General features: G+C 33.9%; 1 protein-coding gene across 1 annotated transcript; it reads left to right on the top strand.

The window, feature by feature from the left end:
* The first annotated feature begins 40 nt into the window (after nucleotides 1-40).
* On the top strand, nucleotides 41-17,889 carry LOC132546709 (conserved oligomeric Golgi complex subunit 4-like). Its single transcript, XM_060210427.1, has 22 exons — nucleotides 41-151; nucleotides 2,306-2,388; nucleotides 3,547-3,661; nucleotides 3,934-4,035; nucleotides 4,362-4,434; nucleotides 4,845-5,038; nucleotides 5,619-5,775; nucleotides 5,929-6,035; nucleotides 6,660-6,712; nucleotides 8,245-8,341; nucleotides 8,513-8,546; nucleotides 8,995-9,116; nucleotides 9,495-9,580; nucleotides 9,743-9,959; nucleotides 10,742-10,804; nucleotides 11,179-11,235; nucleotides 12,112-12,258; nucleotides 12,703-12,786; nucleotides 13,213-13,314; nucleotides 13,888-14,016; nucleotides 14,348-14,439; nucleotides 15,098-17,889. The coding sequence occupies exons 1-22, from the start codon at nucleotides 41-43 to the stop codon at nucleotides 15,138-15,140; spliced, it is 2,268 nt and encodes a 755-aa protein (XP_060066410.1). The 3' UTR covers nucleotides 15,141-17,889.
* The last annotated feature ends 6,825 nt before the right edge of the window (nucleotides 17,890-24,714 follow it).

Genomic DNA, 24,714 nt, shown 5'->3' with positions numbered 1-24,714 from the left:
GAATTAGTAAAATTTCCCACAAACCATTGCGGATGCCAAGATGGCGGCGTCCAGAGGAGATGCCACGTCTGTCTCGGCGTTAGAAACCATGGAAAATTTGACAGATATTGATGAAATTAAGAATGCTTTCGAACGGCTATGCTCAGACGAGGTATATATATCTGGAGTTGTTTTGAATTTGTCATTTAAGTTGTTGCTGAATGCATAAATTTTGTAAACCGGCAACTGTTGCAACTTCCATTTTTCTGACATTTTCTGTTTACATTTGTTTTCGCTGATTTCGAGATCGAATTGAGTAAATGCAAGTTACCTTATCAAACATGGCTTGATCTCAACACTTCCAGGTAACTGAATTCGGGACATTTTAGATGTATTCGTGTTCATCGCAAAACAAATAAATGGTGTGAAAGAACAAGGAAAAACACTTTCCTGTCGAGTGTCCCGACCAGGAATCGAACCACGTTCTCCGTGTGATAATCGACCGGCTCTACCAACTAAGCAAATAAGCATGCCCCGTCACCTATGCTACAGAGACCGTATTTAACACTATATACATCCACACTGACCCGATCCTTTCATACTACTCCCTGTATTTTTTCCTGAGGTTTCCTAAAGCGCAATCCGAGACTCCAATTACCACAACCCATGGGGTTTTGTTGGATGCCAGTGTGATAGAACAGGGAAAATACACATTCTTTTTGAGTGCCCCGACAAGGACTCGAACCTCTGCTGTGATAGTCCATCAGCTGTACCAATTGACCTAAACAAGCATGTTCTGTCAGCTGAGGGATAGATTGTCTCCAACTCCTAGGCATCCTTTCATGTATCAGCAGACTGAAGGCACCCTATACAAAAGCAATTTAAATATCGATGAAATTGTATTGCTAACAAAAAATGTCAGCATCCTCACTGAACATCACACGAGAAGCTCATTACACACTGTCCAGCACATTTGTGGTGTTTAGTGTCTTGTTCAAGGATGCAACCATAATACCAGACATAGCTGCAGGATAGCCTGTCAATTACTAAAGAAAAGAAGTACAAGCTGTCTGATCAATCACAACCCTCAAATATTCATATTGCACATTGACTGAACTATTTGGGATCTCTAGAAACTTAAACACAAAATGCACCTAGCAGTATTTCTTTGGTCCAAAATATTTGAGTCCTAGACATTTGGTTTTTCTTTGTGACTCACTCAGATTTTGAGACCTTGTTATATATTATTGTAGGTGGACTTATTAAAATGGATTGGATTCCCCAGAAAAAAAACCTACAATAATTACTGCCTAGGCTTTATATCTACTTCTGGTGACAATGATTTTTTTTTTATTTATCTGGCTTCTTTACAGATATGTCAAATGATTCCTATTTCACATGAAGTTGGACACATGTAATTTCTGTTCTGTTTTCAAAACAGTACAATGGTAGCTAGGCCTTTATACCTGTCTTGGTTTTAGTATTCTACTGAGGCCATTTACCGCCCAGAAAACTTGCTAACTGTCTGGGTATTTTCTGTGATGGCTGACCGTTTTTTTTTTCAACAGCAATACTGTATTAGAAAGGATGTATTTTACAGATCAACCTTTTCTGGCTTGTTTCACTGTTGACTTGGATGTTAGGTCATTACCGATTGTTATACACGTCAACTGTTAACAGAATAACTAATTATGTCTATACTACCAGCTGCAAAATCTTTCTAAATAAATCATTGAAAGGAGTTGACAGTGTTGACAATATCCTGGAGATATACTAAATTTTTGTCAGTCGCAATACCCAAATGAAATGTATAGGTAGCTTACTTAAAATAACCACATGAAATCAACTCTTGTCTTACAACAGAATGATGTAAATGGGGATTAAAATATGTGAACAAAAGAAAAATTCACACAGACAGAAAGTTTGCTTGATATCTAAGTCTGTTGCAAAAATATTATCTGATAGAATGTACTTGCTTGCATTCATTTACTGGAATACGAGTAAAATCAGTGTATGTTAGCAGAACTAACATATAATCAAGCATGTTGTACAGATATAAGATGAATGTCAACAAAGTGGATATACCATTTAGTTTTGTCAAGAATCAATTACGTTTACTTTAAGTTATTGCAAGTTTCTGGTTTGTTTCTTGATTGTGCGGGCATTCCTACCACAGGTACATTTTAGTTTTGTGGGTGTGCCTTACTTCCAAGGCTAAAACACCCTAACTAAACTAACTAAAACATATGAAAGCAGAGTTGTGGCCAACGTTGGGACATAACTGGAACAACAAGTTACATTTATTATTACTTATTTTTATTTTCAGGATGAAATTAACTTACATTTAGATGGATTACTAGAACACCAGGCATCACTTGAAAACAAGATGAGTGGACTACAAAGGATAGTGTATGTATTCAAATCTTTATTCATAATTATAATTTCACTATTTTGGCTTGCCTCATTGGGTGAAGCTGTCAGTGGTATTACACTCAATCATAATAACTTCTTGTGATATTAGTACAATTATATGTTAACATTGTAATTGTGATGTTAGTCATTAAGTGTAAAATGATGCATGTTGCTGTTCAATCTCTCCAATGGTTAGACAAAAATGTCAACAATTTTATTTTTGAATTTTATTCTTTCTGTAAGTGACATTAAAAATATTAGATTGAAAGTGTTGTTCTGAAAGCTTACAGCACGGACTAAATGTCATAAAAATCAATGGTTGGTGATTGTCTAAAAATGATGTGTTTCTTTGCGTTGTCTTTGAAGTTTTCTATGCAATGTTCTAGAAATGGTAATTGAAGACATAATGTCACTTTTGATTTGTTAACCTTATCTTTTTCAACATGTTAATGATATAAATCCCCTTGATAGTCAACTTGGACTGAGGTGTGAGAAAATATGGTTAAGGACACAAAGTTTCATCAAGATCTCTCATAGAATGAAGCCTCTAGAGTACTGATAAGGGTTTATTAGAAATCTAGTCTGCTGAAAGGCTGTAATAGTTAAGCCCAATGCATAAATAAATAAATTCTAGAAATAAAAATTGTGATTTTCACCTTTACAATTCTGAACCTCAAGCTTGCCAAATATATTATGGTCCTGAATAAGTTTAAAATTGTTCAAGGAATGATGTCACTAGAGTGCCGAAAAAGATGTTCTAAAACTAGTAATTATGGGTTTGACTTTAGCTCTATACCTCAAACTCTTCAAAGATACTATGGTCTTTCATAAGTGTTTGGAGTTTGATTAAAATCCCCTAAAGAATGAAGCTACTAGGGTGCTGAGAAATATGGGAATTACTGTTGTATACAAAAATGTACTTGTATTCCTAAATTCTTTCCAACTTTTGATTGCTGGGACAGGGATAAGTATAAGAATAACTTTGATTCCTGACTCTCCAGATGTAACCTACTTCGATTTTTCTGGCATGTTATCAGAACTGCATATACTGGGCATTGCTTTTTAGACCGAATGTGGTATACAGGACATGTATATCTATTTACAATGTATTATAATAATGTTAATCTGTGATGAAATCTGTTCTTTGGTTTATAGTCCAAACATCCAAATATTAGAAACGGATTCCAAACAACTTTCCAGTATGGTTTCCTTCACATCAACTTTGGCTGAAAATGTCAGCAGCAAAGTGAGGCAGCTCGATTTAGCAAAGGTGAGCAATACCTAATTGTTGATTACTTGGCAAAGTTCTCATCACCATTATCTAAAGCAAGCATTATCAGTGATATTTGATTTTGGTGATGAGCAAAGTTGTAGAATGAATTTTATTATTATATTAAGATAATTGTCAGACAAGCAATTGGCAATTAAATGAGACAGATATTTAATGTTACGGTTTTGTTCATCTTCCTATTTTTCACTTTTAAGAAGATATTACAGGTACAACAAAATTTGACAAAAATGGGTTAAAACTGTTGGTTTCAGAGCAATGTAACTGCTGCTATAACTCGAGTAGAAGATATACTTGATCTGAAGTTTTGTACTGATGGTGTTCAGACAGCTCTACAGAACGAGGACTATGAGAAGGTAATGTTAACAAAATCGTTACTAGTGAAATAGCGACATTGCCAGAATTGTTACAATTTCTGTAATTACTTTTTTTTTGACAATTGAATTATGGAAAAAACCTAATCTTTTAATAAGTTCAGTTATTGTCTTTGATTTTCTATCATTAAAGATTCATCATTTGGTTGACTTTCTCTCAAAGAGAAAATGTTTTTTTTTTAAAAAAGAATTCTTTTGAACACAGTATATTTGGATATGAATACTAATTATAAGAGAGTTAAATTAAACATAAATATCAACAGCTATATTTCTATCTTTGAACTCTGTGTTGTGTTTACATTCTACAGGCAGCAGGACATGTTCACCGTTTCCGAAGTCTGGATGAAAACATCTTACGGATGTCATCCGATGCTGATGAAGGTAAGTTTAGGGATTAACTTAAGGTGGTATAGACTTAATTATCCTTGTATACTATGAATTCTTTAGTGTTTAAATTATGAAGCTCTGACCTACCAACATTAGTCTTTACATAATCATATAGAAACTGTGCTTCTCGGCATCATCCCTAACCCAAGGTCCTGTCTGTGTATGGTTGTGCATAGCATTGTGGAATACCAACGATAATCTCAGGGTGGACTTTGTTGAAATTTTTTCTTTGTTTCCTTTTTTTTTTTTAATTTAACATGGTATGGTTTTGTTTGTTCAGTCAGTAAAAGACATATTGCTTTTACATAAGGATATTATTAAGTGCTATAGGCAGTATAATTTTTTACTTGTCCATGATGTCTTATAATTAATACGTATTTGTTTTTATTTTATCTAACGCACAGGAAGCACACTAGAAATCTCATTCAAGCTCTTACATGAAGCAGAAGAAAAGCTGAAGACAATTGTGTCTGGTAAATTTGATGCAGCTGTACATGCAGGAGATTTGGCTTCTGTAGAACGTTTTTTCAAAATCTTTCCTTTACTTGGTCAGCATGAAGAGGGACTCACCAAATTTGGAAAATACTTGGCTTCACAGGTAAATAGAAAGGAACAGTTCAGGAAAATATCTAAGATGTACCTATATTTAGAATTTATTAAAATGTTATCAAACTAATAATTATTGAGTACAGAATGAACAAATTTGATTTTATTAACACAACTTTCATTGGAGAGTTTATTAATCAGCCCCCAACAGCAGAGTAGGACTCTAGGTTTATATGTATGTTAGTGATTTGTAGATTATCTGCACACTCTGCTGCCTATATTTGCCAAATTGTATATTTGGATACCTGTAATGGCTATTGAGTGTTTTATCTATATATATATATATCTTTATCCAGTGGTATTCTGAAGTATCTGCAGAGTTACGTCCCCTTGTTCACATAGCATACTACCAATCATTGTATGTGTCAGTCTTAAGATGGTGAAGTATTATGATTTTGACTGGGGTTCTAAGATAAGCTTAGTACAGAGATGTGACCTGTCATTCTTCTTTGGTAGCAGTGTTGTTTGAAAATGGAAAGAGTATGGTTATGTATTGCTTGCAGAATTTTTCTTGTTTTATTTGACTTATGATAAGGGAACCTGTAACTTGACTGTTGTACCTCCATTTACAGCTCTCCGATACAAGTGATAAAAACCTTAAGATTGCGGAAGCCTTGGGGTCAGAAAACAAGGGAGCTAACTGCGTATTTGCTGATACAGCTACTCAATTGTTTGAGAGTATAGCCCGTGTTGTGGAGATACGACAGCCCTTGGTGGAAACTTACTATGGTAGGTCATCCTTATAATAATGGTTTGTGTTTATGTATAACTATAAATATTTGAGAAATGTAACCTTGTCAATTAATCTTACTTATGTAGTGGTATCGTTTGGTTGTGTTCATTCATGTGTTATTATTAATATAACCATATTTTGTTTTTCAGGTCACGGCAAATTATTCACATTGTTGAAAATCCTACAGAAGGAATGTGATCGACAATCTAGAAAAATCATTCAGGAATTCAAAAGGAAACGGATGTTTGATTCCATGGTAAGTTAGTTCCGTCGGATTTTCCTAAACAGAAAGTTTTGATGGGATTTATTTTGTCCATCTGTTATAAACTGTTACCTAGATCTCCTCTCACAGTTTTCAAGTGATCTTATCAAAACTATGAAGTTGTGTTTTCCTGAAGGGCAGCTTGATTAATCTTTTATTTGAAGACTTGATTCAGGGTATTATATCATTTACACTGGACATCTGTGAGAGCATTTGGTATACATATGTGTTCTTATGCATGCTGGATTTCTCAATGACCTTTACCAATCAATAATCAACATGGGAAATTTGAAATACATGTCATATACTATTTTTGTCTGATTTGGAAATAGCATGAAGAAATCTTGACTGCTAAAACAAGGTCTTTGTCGGAATTTGTTTTTGTTTCTGTCAGTACAAAATATTGAGCTATGAACTGCTGTTCGTAAAGAGTATTTGTAAAAATATCCAAACTCAGAACATTTATAGAAAAAAATGGAGAAAGAGACATTTTATATGGAAGATATTTGATTATACCTGTTGTACAACTTTGCTGGATTTGATGTTTTACTGGTTATTGTTGATGCTTATTTGATATTTTGTGTTAACATAATCTGAACCGGAACCTTTTATTCCCAGTCACAACAGGTCCAACAGAATATGGTGTTCCACAAGCCAAACTCCACTGACAAGTAAGTGCTGGCTAAATTATACATTGTTAAACTATCGAATTCCACATAATTTTTTTTAGATCTAGAAGAGTTGATAACAGTCTATAGTAAAGACCATAATACCAGGTACCAGGAAAATTCTTTAGAGGATGTTCACAGTTTAACTTTTCCTCTTATTTACTTGTGTTATAAATAACTTCTCTTGAGAACAATCAGTTAAGCGTAAGAATAGCAAGTCCTGTGTTCTATCTCTAGGCATTGTTTTAGTGACGAATGTCAGTGTTCTGGAGATGTGTATCAAACTTGCTTGGTTGGCTGGTTCAAGTTTTCCATCTTTGTGACTCGTCCTATCTCTTGGCATTGTCTCACTGATGAATGTCATCATTCTGGTGATCTGTATCTAACTTACCCTTATAAATACTAGTGGAAATATAACACTTGGTTGAAGGTGACTTAAGCATAAATGGAATATTGAATTAGATACTGCTCTCTGATACTGGTGACTCTTTCCAAGTTTTCATTTCTAGCTGGTAGTGGTAATGATGGTGTGTTGTAATGATAACATAACATAACTTAAATAAATGGCAATCATAAAACAGACTTGACTTTTAGTACTGGAAAAGAGTAGTATTTCCCAACTGGTAAGTTTTCCCTCTGTATAAATTCCCTATCAAGGTGATAAGCTGAAAATATTGGGAAATTTCCCCAAAATAGAAAAATTTTCCCCCAAACAGAGCTAATTAGTATATCTTCATTAAATATTTTTCAAATCATGGCATCATGGAAAAGAAATATCAATCTGACCTCAATATTGTTACATTTTATTTAGGTCATCTTCGATTCATGTATATCATAAATCTTAACCCTATCCCTCTTTTGAATTCTGACCAAAAGGGCTGTCCGAAATTTCTCCATATCTCATAAAAGGCCAAAATCTTCCCTTTTTCCACAATGGGTAGTATTTCCGAAATTTGAGATTAACCCATGCTCAGTTACTGTAATGCTTCCTGTAGTTAGAACATGTTAACACCCTATGTCTTACTTCTTATGGTAAAGCTTAACACCCTAGGCCTTACTTACTGTAGAATACCTATGCCACGCAAGATATGTATGTTTTTGTGTCATATTCAAGTATTATACAAATATATCAACAATAGTTTTCACTACGAGAAATTTACGGTGAGTGATAATCTGCTGTCTCTAATAACCTGGTAACAGATATCAACTTGTTCAAATATTTTATTCTAAGAAATAAATGATTTATAAACGGTGTTGTGAACCTTCAACACATAATGCTGTTGCTTTCAAATTTATCTACTGTCCTATAGAGAAAACAAGAGAAACAGGTTAACGAATTAGTCCATAAATAAACAACAAGTGCTCCTGGATGTTGAGAATCCTTTTATTTTCTCATTATGTTATCCTAATGTTCAATATTACTTTTACATTTAAACAGACAGTAGTGATACTTTATTTAGTTATTTCACTGTCATCCTGTCGGTTTTTTCTCATGTTTGAAAGTTTCCTTCATTGTGCTACTGTTTTGTTTTCAGATTTGATGCTAAAGATTTAGACATACTACTAGCAGAAGTCGTACTACTCAACACAAGAACAGAGCTTTATTTACGATTTTTTAAACGACGTGCTATGGTAAGAGGGCTGAAATTTTCAATTTTCACTGAATCCAGAATTTGCTGCTAACTGTATAAACTAGTCATTGTCTGTGGTAACTCTGATCCATTTTCATTGTTGGACTTTCATGAGTAATCATGCTCGTGCTAAATCGGGGATGAAGGTGACATATTCTTGATTTGCTTTCAGAATGATATAGAAGCAGCAGCCCAAGGCCAAACAGGTAGGTTTGTCTTGTTCTTTTGCTTAATTTGTATTCACCTTTGGATCATCCTTGATACTCCAGGCGTTACAATCTCTTTCCCCCTGGATCATGTCATGGTAAAATTGAAGGTACAAGCGAAGTAATTTGATTGGTTCCAGGAGAAAAAAATACTGACCTACCATGTCCAGCACTGACCAATCAGTGCTGGACATGGTTGGTCATTGCTGGACAGCTTGGGCCAGTGGTGGAAATACTGTGTACAAGCTGTTCATGTTTAATGGCAGCTCTAGCTGTATACTTCGTAGGGAGTTGAGAAAGGTTATGTCTGGTAGCAAAATGTTGGATCACTACAAAAAAGTTTTCGGGAACCAAATTGAGACAGTAACTTTGCTGCTATAAAGATATTGAGAAGATAAGATCCTCAGACTGCTATTTTTAGTGATGCCTCGTTATTTTTGATAAACAGATTTTAAGGGATCTGATGTCGTTACATTCCTTGTAAACTGTGATTTAAGTCGTCTGATGCAGGAGCTTATCGGTAACTACATCATGATGGAGGAGTTCTTTATGAGAGAGATGGTCCTCAAGGTGAGCCTTCATTTAAAAATGTCTTTATACTGTAATAATATTGTTATAATATCTTCTCTGTATCCTGTATAATGTGTGTCAATATTTTTGTAACTAAATTGCAATGTATAATTTTATTTCGGATCCATCTTTATTCACTATTATTAACAAGACCCATACAAAATATAAGAACATAGTATAAAAATTTTAAAAACCAGAAACACATTTTTGTTTTTCTAAAAATTAAAAAAATTGTAATAAGAGAAACAAAGCAACACATGGTTAATTTTTTATCTCTGAAAATATTAAAAGATGTAAAATGTAAGTCAGTTAAATTCTAGTCACCTGATAATTAGTAGTGTAGTTATCATATATAACCTTGCTACCTGCCCTTGACAGGCCGTGTCTGTAGATTCAGTAGACGAGGGAGCTCAGACCTCCAGCATGGTGGACGACAGCTTCTTCATTGTTAAAAAATGTGTCAGGTAAGTAAATTTATCTTATATATCGCATATGTTAAGTATTCTGTTCCATGATAAAAGATTAAATGTTTATCAGGGCTCTGTTTGAACTTTGATAAATTGTTTCTGAATATACTCACCTGTTTATGTGTGTAACATCCAATTAATCATTTTTGTTGTTTATAGGCGTGCCATTTCCAGTTCAAGTGTGGATGGTGTGTGTGCCATGTTGAATCATGCATGTACACTATTGGAACAGGACTTTCGTGAGGTGCTATACTCCAAACTTCGGTCAGGATTCCCTCTGGGGTTCGACCTCGTCCAGGCCTACAACATGGTCCAGTCTAGTATCAAAGGAAATCTCAAAACGTCGGACACAGAACAGGCCAAAACCTTATTTATAGTGAGTGGTCATGTCTGACATCACAATTATTGATACACAGTGGTGTGTTTGATAACAAACCAAACTATTGGAACATTTGGAATTTGTTCACTAGTTTAATTCATTGTTTGGGTCTTCTGTATCTAACTCTATTAAAAAGGTGTGATTCACTTGCGTGTCTTTTGTACAATCTTCAAGATTTTATTTTTTTTGAAATTTTAAATACCGGTATTTTATTGTGATTTTGAAACGTAGTTAAGCAAAATATTGAAACTCCATATGATATAGAGTGCTCTTTAGGATGTTTTAAAGACTTCTGTTTAACATAATGTTCTTCCAGAGAAATAGGGTTTGAATGAAGTACCAATGTAGATGTTCTATCAAACAAGTGACAAATCTATCTTATTTATTATAAAAAAATATCCGTTCTGTTGTTGTTAAATGCTTCAATTACTTTTCCTTTGAAACAATTGTCTATAAAAATAAAACAAAAATAAAAACCAGATAGAGTGTCGTCTACATCACAGAAGTCCTCATATGAATGCAGGCATAAAAATGATTATGAAGTTTCATTACCATGTAATCACAGGCAAGAGGATATATCACCACATAATAATTGTTTTACTTTACATCAATGTACACATGGTCTCTTTTATATTCCCTGCTGAAATATCTACTGATCTTCAATAAATTGTATCCTAAATCACTAATAACTATGATAACGCTGACAATTCTATATAACTGGTGAAATGAATGACAGTGTAAACACTATATATTTTAATTCTCCTCTTTTTCTTTTCCAGGTTAGTTTAAACAATGCAGAAGCAACTTGTGAATATTGTAAAGCTTTGAAAACAAGCCTCAATGTAAGTACTACAGGCATCATAGACTGAGAAATTTGTTGTGAAAAAATGTAAGTCAGTCATGAAAAAAGCCTCTTACATCCATTGATCTTACTTAAACAAACGTTCAATAGAGCTACCACCCAGTAGGGGTACAAAGGAAACATTATTTCTGTCACCATTGAATTAAATAATATAAATTTTTTATTTGATTAGAAAAGCTAGAAGAGACGTAATCTTGTACCATAACTTTGATTACTGTTTCTTTCTGGACCTCCTGTTGTATAGATATACATGTAGATGTTTTACATTCATCAGATAAAGAATAAAGGTGATGATTATCACAGGAGTTTTATGATGGTGAAACATCATTTTATTTTATCTCTTTGTTTAAACAGGATGAAGTTTCTAAGTTATTTAACCAATGTGAAGAGCAAAGCAAGGCAAAGTTAGAGGTAAGTCACCATTCGTCAGTCTGTCTGATGTGTTCAGATAGTGATTGATTCAGAAAATTATTGGTTAAGATTGATCAGATGGCTTGCATCTCTAAGATTCTGATTAACTGGGCTGGAGACTTGTTGTTGTGGGTGATGTCAACTTGAGACCCACTGATATGAGATACCTTTCTTCTTAATTGGAGGTTAATTGGTACAAGTTGACTCAACTAGAGAGTCACTGATACAGGTCAACTTCCTTAGTGACCGGAGATTAACCAATAGGGTTGACTCAACTAGAGAGTCACTGATACAGGTCAACTTCCTTAGTGACTGGAGATTTAACCAATACAGGTTGACTCAACTAGAGTTTCACTGATATAGGTCAACTTCCTTAGTGACTGGAGATTGACCGATACGGGTTGACTCAACTATAGAGTCACTGATACATATCAACTTCCTGTGTGACTGGAGATTAACTGATACAGGTTGACTCAACTAGAGTTTCACTGATATAGGTCAACTTCCTTAGTGACTGGAGATTAACCGATACAGGTTGACTCAACTAGAGAGTCACTGATACATATCAACTTCCTGTGTGACTGGAAATATTAACCGATAGAGTTGACTCAACTAGAGAGTCACTGATATAGGTCAACTTCCTTAGTGACTGGAGATTAACCGATACGGGTTGACTCAACTAGAGAGTCACTGATGTAGGATATCTAAGTTTGAAAATATACAGATAAACTCAGCTAGATGTATGTAGACTAAAACTAATTCCTATCACAAAGACAACCCTGTATTGAATTGTGGTCTCCCTCTGTAAATGTTAGTATCATGATGATAGAACACTAAAGTTATAGGTATAGTAATGAGACCATTTTTATATTACAGAGTTGTTTGTCAGACCTGGCAGCTGTGGGTAACAGATACAAAGACGTGGTAGATTTCGGTTTCTCACAGCTCAACAGCAGTGCCATCAAACCCCGCATCAAACCGCTGACGGACAACTTCCTGTCCACTAGTCATACGATCTCTGAGGTAATTTGGAGGAATATTTCAGTACAGATCTCTCATGTTTTGTTATCACAAATTTGATGGTAACAATACCAGTTATAATGAAACTTTTTTTTCATTAATTTTATTTGTTCAAGATCAGTTTTGATTAGAGAATTATAAAAGATTTGATCATGTGGGAATTTTTTACAGTAAATACTCTTTGACATAGTATTATCAATAAAAGCCTGACATCCCAGAAGTAAATATCATTAAGTATTATCCCAATCAATAATGCCTGTCGACTAACTGTATATGTGAATTAACAGTAGTCATATGATTAAAATGATATGATGTTTACTTTCAAGAGTAAAAATAAAATGATTCTTATAGCTCTTATAGACTTAAGATAGAAATCAAAATAAACGCATCATGGTTTGTTTTTAATCCAAATTTATATAACTGCATCTTTCATTGATTTGTTTCTAGGAAGAGTTTTCTAATTATGAGGCCAATGACCCGTGGGTACAGAACTTCATCATGGAGATCGACAATACTCTTGGCACATTTAAGGTATCTTTTAGCTCCTTTTTTTAATGAAATAATAAAGATGAAATTCAGCAAATGAGTCTGGGTTGAAAAATGTTGATAAATTTTGTCCTTATGGTAGTTTTCAGCTGCAGGTTAAAATCCAAAATTTTGACACATTTACAGCAAAATCATGCCTCCAAATATGATCTGCCGAGATTTATACAAAGCTAACATAAGTAATAAAACACTTGATTCTGTAATTAAGATTTATTCAGTACTTATTGAACCTTGATCTTCTATATCACATAAACCTTTTCATATCACCAGTCTTCCACATGTTATTGATTGAATATTTTTTTATAAATGGTGATGATCTATGATGTTCCTACTCCTATAAGTATGAATGCACATACCACATAGCCTGTACACAGTTTGTGATTTTGTTATTTACTTAATTTCTGTTTGTAGAGTTCACTCTCATCAGGAAATTATGAACGATTTGTCAGCATGATCACAGCAGAGGTGACATCACAACTAGAGAAGGCAGTCTTGAAGATGGCTTACAACAGGGTAGGTAACTCCTGTAGGTTTCTTCAAGTTGATATGCAGCAGAGAAGGTAATCCTTTTTCCTTTTATTCCACTGTCCTCTAAAGAAAGGTTTTTAGTCAGCACATTTTGCTGAAAAAAATAGTATTCAAGTCAATATTTATGTGGCTTATGTTAATTGAATCTGAGATTTAATTGAATTTGAGATTTAATTGAATCTGAGATTTAATTGAATCTGAAATTTAATTGGTGAATCTGAGATTTATGTAATTGAGTTTGGGATTAACTTTATTTATCTGATATTAAACTCATGTCAGGTAATAAGCCCATTTCTACGTATATTCCAAAGAAATATAAAACATTGCTTTTTTACTGTCCTTCAATATAAAATATTCCCTGATTTTGTGTAAGAACTGTGTGCTGGCCCCTCTGTACTTATAACAGGATATATATGTTATCTTGTCTTTTTAAAAGTTTATTTTTGGTAAACTCCTATGAGTTTGTTCGAGATTTATGTAAATGAAATACTATTTTTATGGTAAAAAACCAATTTAAGGTTGATAATAAATAAAAGTAATGATTCTGTTTGTTGAAAGCTTGGAGGCCTACAGTTTGACAAAGAATTACGGAGCTTAGTAGGCTATCTGACCACTGTGACCACGTGGACCATTAGGGACAAGTTTGCCCGCCTCACACAGATGGCTACGATCCTTAACCTTGAGAAGGTGAGTACTAGATATTAACGGAGTATGTAAAGTCAATGTCCAAATGTCTTACACCTGGTGTCCTAAGAAATCTAGTCAGATGTTTCTTTCTGAAATAAGAAAAAAATTTGAAACATTACAGTAACAATTTCAAATTGCATGTTAATATTGTAGGAACATCAGAATTTCATATTTTTAAAAATTGTGTGGATATTATGATTGCTATGATTATTGCTTGTCAATTGATATTCGTTCAAGAAAGCGAGAAAACAATACAGGATTTTCCAAACCCTTAAATCAATTTCAGTACTATATTGTGAAATCCTGTCATTTTTCCTGTACACACTAATAGGTGACAGAAATCCTGGACTATTGGGGACCAAACTCTGGGCCACTAACATGGCGACTCACCCCCACAGAGGTCAGACATGTACTCTCACTTAGGTAAGTAATCAGAACTGTTTATTGTTACATAATGAATTACTCAAATTATACCAACATTTATTAACCTAAGCTCAATTGATCAATTGGTTATATTGGCAATATTATTTTCTCCAAAATAAAGTTAAGGAACTTGAAAAAGAAATCTATGCAATCTTAAGGCAATATTAAACACTTTTCCAACAAAGCTTTCTTCATACAAACGTAGGTTAGCTGTTATCAAAATTTCAATCCCCACGACAACCAAACATTTCACCAGAATTTTGCCAGACTTGTTAAGCATAAAAAAATTTTAAAAATTAGGCGATTCAGTTGTACAGTAAATGTGCTGGGGGAGGATGTGCACATATATATACCATGTTTGCCCACCTGCCTGCCCACTCAGCCATCCGACGCCAGCCTGCCTGTCCATTCGTCTGGTCAGGCGTCCGTCCATCCATTTCCTTTCATCTCTGAAGCATAACTTTGCCACAGGATAAAAAAACTTTGTGTATAATTGGTCATACCAAAAAAATATGCAGTATACCAAATTCAGGGGCTGCAAACCCCTTAATTACGAAATTATTGCCCTTTATTATAAATTTGTGTCCGGTAAAGTCGTTTTCTCATTCATCAGTTTCACTGATACTCTTGTTTATTCTTGTTTTTTTTTTCCCAACAGGGTTGATTTCAGAAGTGAAGATATAAAACGATTAAAGTTATGACGGAGACAAGATTTCCATGGGATGTGAGGGAGAGAGGAAGTGCTACTCAAATCTGGCTGTGCAATTGTTTAAAAGTGTTATGTTTTATACTGAAATAGGTGTTATGCCTGACCATAGGGACAACACTGAATATTTTACTGTGACAGTAGAAATCGGGTTACATGTGATTCTCTGGTATACTTGGCAAAAGTAATAATAAAAAATACCCCCATTTTTTTATACCACCACTGATTATGATTTGCTGTTGTTTTTTTTGTTTTTTTGTTTGTTTTTTAAATGCTGTAAGAATTATAATGTCCAAAATAATTTATTTTGCATGTAAACTGATATACCTGTTTTTATGGCTTTTTTTCACCCATATAGTTAGCTGATCTCCACTGGCTTTGTCATGTATCATTGCTTCCAACCATTAAGGCCTGAAAGAATTTCAGTAATTTCTTACCCTTGTCAGTTTTGTGTCAACAAGGATACACATTTTGTATAGTTATTGTAAGTTCTACATGTGACTTGTTAAATCCACACACTAAAAGCTGTGTACGAGAATTACATTACCTCGACAGATCAAACATCCACAGCTGTGTACATGAATTACATCACCATGAGAGTCCCGACACTCACAGCTGTGTATGGGAATTACATCATGAGAGTTTAAACACTCAGAGCTGTGTATGGGAATTACATCATGAGAGTTTAAACACCCACAGCTGTGTATGGGAATTACATCATGAGAGTTTAAACACTCAGAGCTGTGTATGGGAATTACATCATGAGAGTTTAAACACTCAGAGCTGTGTATGGGAATTACATCATGAGAGTTTATCACCCACAGCTGTGTATGGGAATTACATCATGAGAGTTTAAACACTCAGAGCTGTGTATGGGAATTACATCATGAGAGTTTAAACACCCACAGCTGTGTATGGGAATTACATCATGAGAGTTTATCACCCACAGCTGTGTATGGGAATTACATCATGAGAGTTTAAACACTCAGAGCTGTGTATGGGAATTACATCATGAGAGTTTAAACACCCACAGCTGTGTATGGGAATTTTACCATAAATCAACAGTCACTTGTTAAGTTCTGCTTCTGGTTTGAAAGTGCTTCAATGTTTATTTATTTTACCATATGCTTGTTTGTAATTGAAGTTTTGGTATATCTAGTGTACAGAGGCCTTGTTAATGTTACTGAATATCCATTTTGTTTGTTGTGATGCTAAATTTGAATTAATATTAATTTTCTATTTTGAATTTTTTTTGGTTTATGGGTTACAGAACTAGATTCAGTTAAACATAGTTGTGATGTTCCATGGAATCGCACTCCTCAAACAAATCATGGTGTTTAACTTGTCGTTAGATTGAAATAAGTTAGCAAAAAATAAAAATCTTGTTGTGAATGAAAACAATGCTATAGGGCTTAAACGGTGAAATTATTTCCCAAAATTGAGTAAAAACAGTCTTGTTTTGTATTCTAACAAAACGTTTGATTAAAATGTGTATTTAGACAACGAGAGGAGCTACATGATACATGTTAGAGATCAGTAAACCTTATATTAGCAAAACCCTTCTTGAAAATTTTTTTTTTTCATATTTCTGTTCAAATTTTCTGTTTGATAAGATTTCATTAAAAAATCATTTAGGAGAAGAATGTATCCATACTTTGGCACATTTTATTGTGTGAAGGTATACGCAAGAGAACTAAAGGAAACTCAAGTAACAAGGATTTTGCTTCAATGACACAGTACATGTTATTGCAAATAAGTAAAACAGATATTGAGTCATCCTTTTTGAGATACAAGCATTAAAACTGTTATTGGTAGTTCTTTATATTAATTTTTCTTTTCTAATATAAACTTTATTTTACAACAATTGCGAAACAAGTTATGTCACCTTATACTAATCACTCTTGTTGGCCCGGATGTAAGTGCGTGAGGGGTCTTATTGTGGGAGGAAACCGGATTACCCGGGGAAAACCCACGTGGTCGGGCAGGTGACACCTTACCTTTTCACGTCCTTTCTGGGAATCAAACCCCGGTCGGCTAGGTGAAAGGCGAGTGCGTTACCACTGCGCCACCCGACCACCCTCTTTTTCTTTTGATCGCTGCACAAACTATGCCTACCACCTGTATAACATTTGATGTCCATTGATAAATAGTTTGCATTTATACCAGTTTTAACACTGGTATAAATAAGATTGTATGTCTTTGCTTGGATTGGGATTATCAACGTTCTACTGTGCTACATGATATTAATCTGCTGAATAAGAAAGCACAGGGATGTAGTTTTTTATCATTACAGTATTCTTTTTCAGTCCCCTAATCAATACCGGTATACTCACATGTTTTCAATGTAGGGGTCTAAAAATGAATTTTATTAGCTCGTTGTGATGCTAATGCAATATTTATTGTTTTATGAGGTGTATTAACACAGTAACTACCTTAAATATCCATACATTGTGTACATTTTTAGCTAAGTATAAGTAAGAGGAAAGAGGCAATCCTAGATGTTTGTTGTCTTGTTGCCTTGGTTTCACCTTAATCATTTCTAAACAATACTTGTGCATGTTTCTTTATGTGAGTGATCCATTGTCAATTTCTTATTGAAAACAAATTATGATATTCAGTTCTTATACTCTATGTCTATCTCTTATCAAAAATACATTACAACATTAAATTGTTATACTTTATTAATACAACTTAAATTTTAATTGAATGAATTTCCTGAATGAGTTATTTGGAGCGAGATTAATCTGTTTGGTATCAACATATTTTAGAAAATATTTTTCTTTTCAGAACCAGTGTGTGAATTTTGTAATTTTTGCAATCTGCGGTTTTCGGTCACTGTTGGTACTGAAGATAAACATCTTCGTAAATCCTGAATTAATTATTTGTTGATCTGACATTATTTCACTGGAGTCCAATTCTTAATGTGAATTAATCACGGATTAAGTATCACAAACAATGGCTGAAATATGCTCTATTTGGCCGTAGTATTTTGATAAATCTGTGCTTTTTGTGATTGTATATTTTCATTTTAGTTGATGAAAGTTGTGTATTTAGAAGACAAAAAATTGATTTCAAATCTTCGTTTTCAAATATGAATACAAGGAAAGCTATATCTATAATTTATTTATAAATTTCAGGTTGTTTCTAGATGTTTGAATGTGTATTTGAAGAGATGATTTGGAGGCATGAACAAGAAATCAGGGTGAAAGCATATGCACAATTCTGTGATACAGGGATGCAGAGAAGGGTATCCTCTTGTCACTTCTGTGTGTAAATGACTAGTGGATATATTTTTCCTGACGAGATGAGGCCATTCTTGTAAGTGTGTTAAGAATGATGTTTGCAGTATTCTGATCCTGTATGTGTATGGCAAGGGATAGGACCTTTTTGTGTATGTGTAATTTAGGAATGAGAGGGGCATTTTTTTGCATGTGTTTGGCAATAGATGGGCCATTTTTTGTACAATTTTCGTATGTGTTAATCAAGAGACCAGACTCCTTTGTGTGAAGTATGCTGCTCAAGAGACAGATTATTATGTGTGTATGTATGGAAAAAGAGATTGGAAATTTTGGTATGATGGTGTATGTATTAGCATAGGAAGCCTTTCCTAAATTTTTTATTTGTATGTATTGGCAAATAAACCCTTTGAGGGACTATGTTAGACATCTCAGAATATCTAATCTTGTCTGTGGGATAAATATTTGACACAAAATTCCAGCTTAATCATATGTAACTGTACTTATGTTATTGGGGGACAAATGAGAAACCTCTATGTTATATTGTTGTGTATGTACATATGTATATATAATGTTTATAAAAGATGGAGATCAGCCATGTTGGTTTCTCTGTTGTTTTATAGATATGGGAACATTCAAATAAAATTTGAAAACTTATATTGTTATTTTGTTGATCTCCACCTTAACGCTACAAACAGTGATAAGGAGATAGCAATACACACCACATGTATATCATGTATATACCGACTCCAGTTTCAGGAATCTTCCTTAAGGTAATGTGAACTACCATAGAAAAAGCATTATGTAAGATAAAGAAAAATTCAAATTATAGGAAATTTCTTAACTTATGTGATACTTTCCTATGAGTAATTTCAGTTAAGGAAATTTCTTAACTTATGTAGTACTTTCCTGTGGGTAAATTCAGTTAAAGAAATTCTTTAAGTTGAAGAAGATTCATGAAACTTGGGGGTTGATGACTTAATACAAGTTGTAATATCTTTTATACTCCCAAAACAGAAAAATTTAGTGAAACATAGAGCCACCAGTTTGTGTGTTCAGATGTGCAAAGCAATAGTTATACGGAGCTTTTGTCATTACTGTATTTTCCAGCTTGTAAGCAGCAGGGCCATTTTTTTTGGATTTTTTTCGATTTGGTCCACATATATATGCTGCACTGGAATATAAGCTGCGCCCTATCTTATGAAATGGTAACCATTACATTGACCATTTGGATGTAACAAAAACGAACGGCAATTTATCAAGATTGTCAGTGAACCATTTAATAAAGTTTCCAAATGAATTATATACAGATAATCCTTCATTGTATTGATTTATATCAAACTAGAAAATGTCTGTAAGACATGAATGCCCCTGCCCCCCCATGTGAAATAATAGTGAAAGGTCCGAATGAAGTTGTTAGGTGGTATATACTGATTTGGGACGGGACGGGACGGACATGGGCAACGCTATATGCCCCCGGCCATAAATGGCGGGGGCAAAAAAATGTAAAATAACAAATATTTGACTTGTTTGGTTCTATTGTCTACGTACCGTTATAGGGCGCAACGTTACGTTCGGTTTCCTAAACAATCTTTCCATCAGCGTCTTTACTGTTAAATATTAATGAGGGCCCTTGCATGCCGACCGAATTCTTATAGTCCCAACTGAACACTGTATTTTGGGAGTGTTTCAGGCCAAGGTCACATAAAAGGTTAAATTCATTGTCTTGGAACACAAATTCATAATCACTGAAGGAAGGCCAAAGAAATCTAACACAAAGGCATGGAATGGTCTCCATGATATGAGAACACTTCAAACGTTTGTGAAATTACATTTTGTATGTAGGTTGCCTGAGTATCTTTAATTGCAGGATACTATTTTTCAGTCCATAAGATAACCTTTCAGATTGTAATAAAACAAAACAATGATAAAATGTTATGTTAAAAACTGTATTGAACAAAGTCAAGAGATTGCATGCTTTAATGAAAATACATGTAACTCAAATTAGAAACTAGCATTCTTTGGTAATCATCAAAGATTTGCGGAGTTTTGATACACAATGACAGGAATTTATTACGCCAGCGAAAACATCACATGATTCTAGTCTCTAAGGAGTGTAAAGACAAAGCCATTCCTTATACTTTCAATATGCAATCATCAAATCATACTTTACCAAAAATAGTTCCATTATAGTGCAATGTAGACCACTATTTGATAAATATGTTCCAGGTCTGCTTATAGAAGTATAATGAATTTATTTGTAATATTTTTGTTCAACATGCTAAGTAAGTGAAAGACAATCAAAATGTGATACAAAAGGCCCCATAGGTCTGCATCACTCACCAGGCAATCATGAATATTGCTTTTCACAAATGCATTTACAGTTCACATTATTCAAGTTCAAAGTTTTAATTAATGAGAAGACAATGACCCGTTTGACCTTGAATATGGGCATCATCATGGGAACCTATCAGCCAAATATTGTGATTCTAGGGTTTTAAGTTATTGAGAAGTTGCTGAAAGCTGTGACCTTGAATATGGGTCAAGGTCAGTTTTATTCCATTCATTCACCAGTTTTATCTTAAGAACCTTTGAGAAAAATATCATGATTCTATGTCTTTTGGTTATTGAGAAGAAGTCACTTGAAGGTATTCAATTTAATCTCTGTCACCTTGAATAGGGCATGGGATTTTTATTTTTTTTTTTTCAAAATTTATCTGGTTTCATCCTAGAATCCTCAAGCCAAATATCATGATTCTAAGCTTTTTGGTTCTTGAGAAGAAGTCATTGAAAATAAGGGTAATAATTGACTGGATGACGGACACCACACCACAGCATATGCTCACTTGTCATTCAAAGACAGGTGAACTTATTACCCATGGCAATCTCTGACAGTCTGCGTGTCCATGCTGTTCCGTTATTTAATGATAGCACCAATGCATTATGAAATATATAAGATGAAGAAAAGATGTGTGTTGTGAATGGCATGCTTTATTCTTCATCTTATGAGATATACCCCTTGGTAAATACATCTCCAAATTCCTCATTCTTTCCTGTTCTCATGGTAAAAACTTCATCAACAGGTACTTTTTATACAAAATATTTTTCTCTCATCAACTCCTCACATTCTTCATGTAAAAATATAGCATTCTCTGATACATCACAAATCATTCACAAAAACCACTTTTCCATTCTGTCGAAATGTATCATGAAAAAATACCTTGAAATATGAATTTGATTATTGGTAAATGATTCTGAACACGGATATGTGTATGCAATATATATCATACAGTTGTATTTGTCTTCCAAGTAAAATATTCATGATACTGAAGAAAAAACCTCCATATTTATCTGACCATAAGAGCATGTCTGGTAATAAGCCCATCCCTCTACTTCAGAGGTAATGCTTGGCTTCCTGGGATAAGTGTTGAATAGACACAATACAGTCTCGTACGTTTAAAATAAATCATCTGTTTGTTGAATTTTGTTATACAATACACCAAACAGTCTGTTAGACTCGATTAGTTTTGATGTGAAAATCAACATAGTAGGGAATTTATCCTAAATGTGTATCCCTTAATTGTCATGTTCATGGATATACCAAAGCTTCGTTTCTATGATATGACCTAATTGGACATCAAAGTATTTCAAGCTTACATTATGATGTAACAATATATTAACAACAGACAGAGCCATATTGACTTCAAAACTGACACAGCAAAGCATATTTTCTACCATATTTGCAAATTTGAAAATATAATGAAAAGGACCTTATATTGTTCATTTCTATTTAAACCAGATTAACAAAACATTTCATAAATTTTCATTTTAGCTTGCTGAGGTTGACTAAAATGAGAATATTTACAATCATTTTAGCAATCTCTTATGGAATGAGAACTTCTGTACCCAGTAATATTGGTAAGAATACAGCAAAACAATGCAACACATACTTGTGTGTCGTTTTCCACTGAATAATGACGTGAGGAATACATGCATCCATAATACAACTCTAAAAACAATCAGATCACAATATCATGAGGCAATATACTGAGCATATATATTTGACACCATAGGTATTTAAGGTACAGCAGCAAAGGCATCGCGTAACCATGACAACCGGATATCTATAGGCCCATTAAAGACATCTGGGTCCTATTTTGAAAACTTTTGTTTAATCCTTAAACAATGCTACATCTTGAGGCAGTGGAATGTTGTGTCTTAGACAGCCTCTGACATACAAAGCCTGGCTGTATTATCAACAGACATCTTCCTAGTAATCACAGTATCTGTTGTCAATTTTGAATGCAATAAGTTTAAAGAATTACGATTTTTATGAAATTACTGAAATTCAGAATTACTAATTGTCTCCCTGTTTATGTAATATATCTTAAGCAGCATGTCAGATTATGCAGCCCAGCCCTAATATCTGTTTAAACTCCATATTACCTCCCTTTAATGGCCATCTCTGTATCATTTACCACTGGGTTATCTCCCTTACCTGGTCTGCTTTGAATTAAAAACCCAATAATTGTTTGAAAAACACTTATCCATGTAAGGGCTCAATAATGGGTTGTTATTTTACCTATAACCACTAGTTTACAGTTGCTTCTATGTACGCAGTTGAAATATTTGGACTAATTGAACCTAAAACAAATCAGGTACAGATCGGAACCGAGGCTGGATTGGGGAATATTCAACACAAGCAGACTTCGAGGTGCAGCCATGACTTTTCTTTTTGGCTCTTTATCTAATGTTTAACAGGAAATTAATTTTGAGCTTTCAAAAAACAGTTCCAACAACTTGCGCTGGTATATTTGTTTAACATGGAAGGATTCTGGGCCACCTTCACCCTTTCAACTGTGTTATGTTAAAGTGACCAATGCAAGAACTTGATAAGGGGAGGTAATCTTGACATCAAAACCCTAGTGTGGTAATGGAAAGTAATATCATATCAAACACAAGTCCATGTTATTAAATGGCTCCATAAGGAGTAGTAATCGGACATCTTCATACTAAGTTATCTTGATTTAAGTTTCTATCTCTTTATCTAACGTGTGATACAGAATAATGAGATGACTTCCAACATTTGTAAAAAAGCTAATCTGACCAGCAATGTCACTTCACTGTGACAAAAACCATAACTTGATGTAAATTAAAAAAAACTTGAACACAAAAAGACAATAAATCCATGAGATCTTATATAAGGTTTATAGCTAACCTATACTAAACACCAAAAAATAGTGACTCATCTGTTTATGCTTTAAAAGCTTAACAATACATCAGATCTAAATGTGTATGATGACTAATTAATAGAAAATGAAAGTCTATAGGGAACTGATCAGAACTTTGACAAAGTCTGATGAAAGTAGGATGTCATACTACAGCATGTATGGAAAACGGATGTGTCTCTACCAGAGCAAATGTCCTTTATTTACAACAAAAAGAAGTGTATATTGAGCTATAGATATCAAAAGCAGGAGAAAATAATCATAGGATTAAAACAGTTGTCAGTCAACAAATAGTCAACAGAATTTCACAAGTTTTGTCATATTTTAATTCTATCTTCAGCTTCCTGAATAAAGAAGAAATAATTATACCTAGGTAACAGAAGTCCTGAATCATTCATCATTATAACTGATTATAAATATTTATCTGCGATATGGACATAGAGGCTCTAAGCCCATGCCCTTTATTTATCCTATTAAATCCTATTACATCATTTGTTAATTTGCTGTCCGTTAAGTAACAGGAATGCTCTAGATTTTAATTGCACTGCCAATTTCCATGATAAATAATACAACATACTTTTGATGAGAATACTTCAAAATGGTAAGTTATAACAGAAGTTCTTGTAACACAACCACTAGAAGATTAGAGTGACGTTTCGATGACTACACGGTCACCTTCATCAGACAAATGACCAGTGTGGAGCGTACGAACACTAATGAACACAGTGTACGAGATAACGAATCGACCATCTTTTTCCACAGTACTATAATCTTCAGTACACTAAGGTCAAAAATAGTGTAACTAGATGGTAAACAAATTACAGACAAAAACTACAGAAGATGGTAACAATGTCTATTCTGTTGACTAACTTGAAGATATTGTTCCTAGATAAGTTATAAAAGCTGTTCTTAAGGGATTTATTTTACTGTAAATCCATCATAATTTTAGCAGTATCAGCACGGCAGTTACAATAAATACCCTGGTATTACAGATATGAAAAAGCCAATCAAAGCATGGCTGTGGTTGTGATGTCACCAAGTATCCTTGAATTTTTATCAATAACTAGTACCCAACTCTTGTTTTAAAAGTGGGCAATTGACCTTT

This window comes from Ylistrum balloti, unplaced genomic scaffold, assembly GCF_031769215.1.
Source record: "Ylistrum balloti isolate Yb309-2 unplaced genomic scaffold, AGI_CSIRO_Ybal_v1 Utg369908, whole genome shotgun sequence".
NCBI classification, from domain to species: domain Eukaryota; kingdom Metazoa; phylum Mollusca; class Bivalvia; order Pectinida; family Pectinidae; genus Ylistrum; species Ylistrum balloti.
This window is presented reverse-complemented; position numbering and strand designations above follow the sequence as displayed.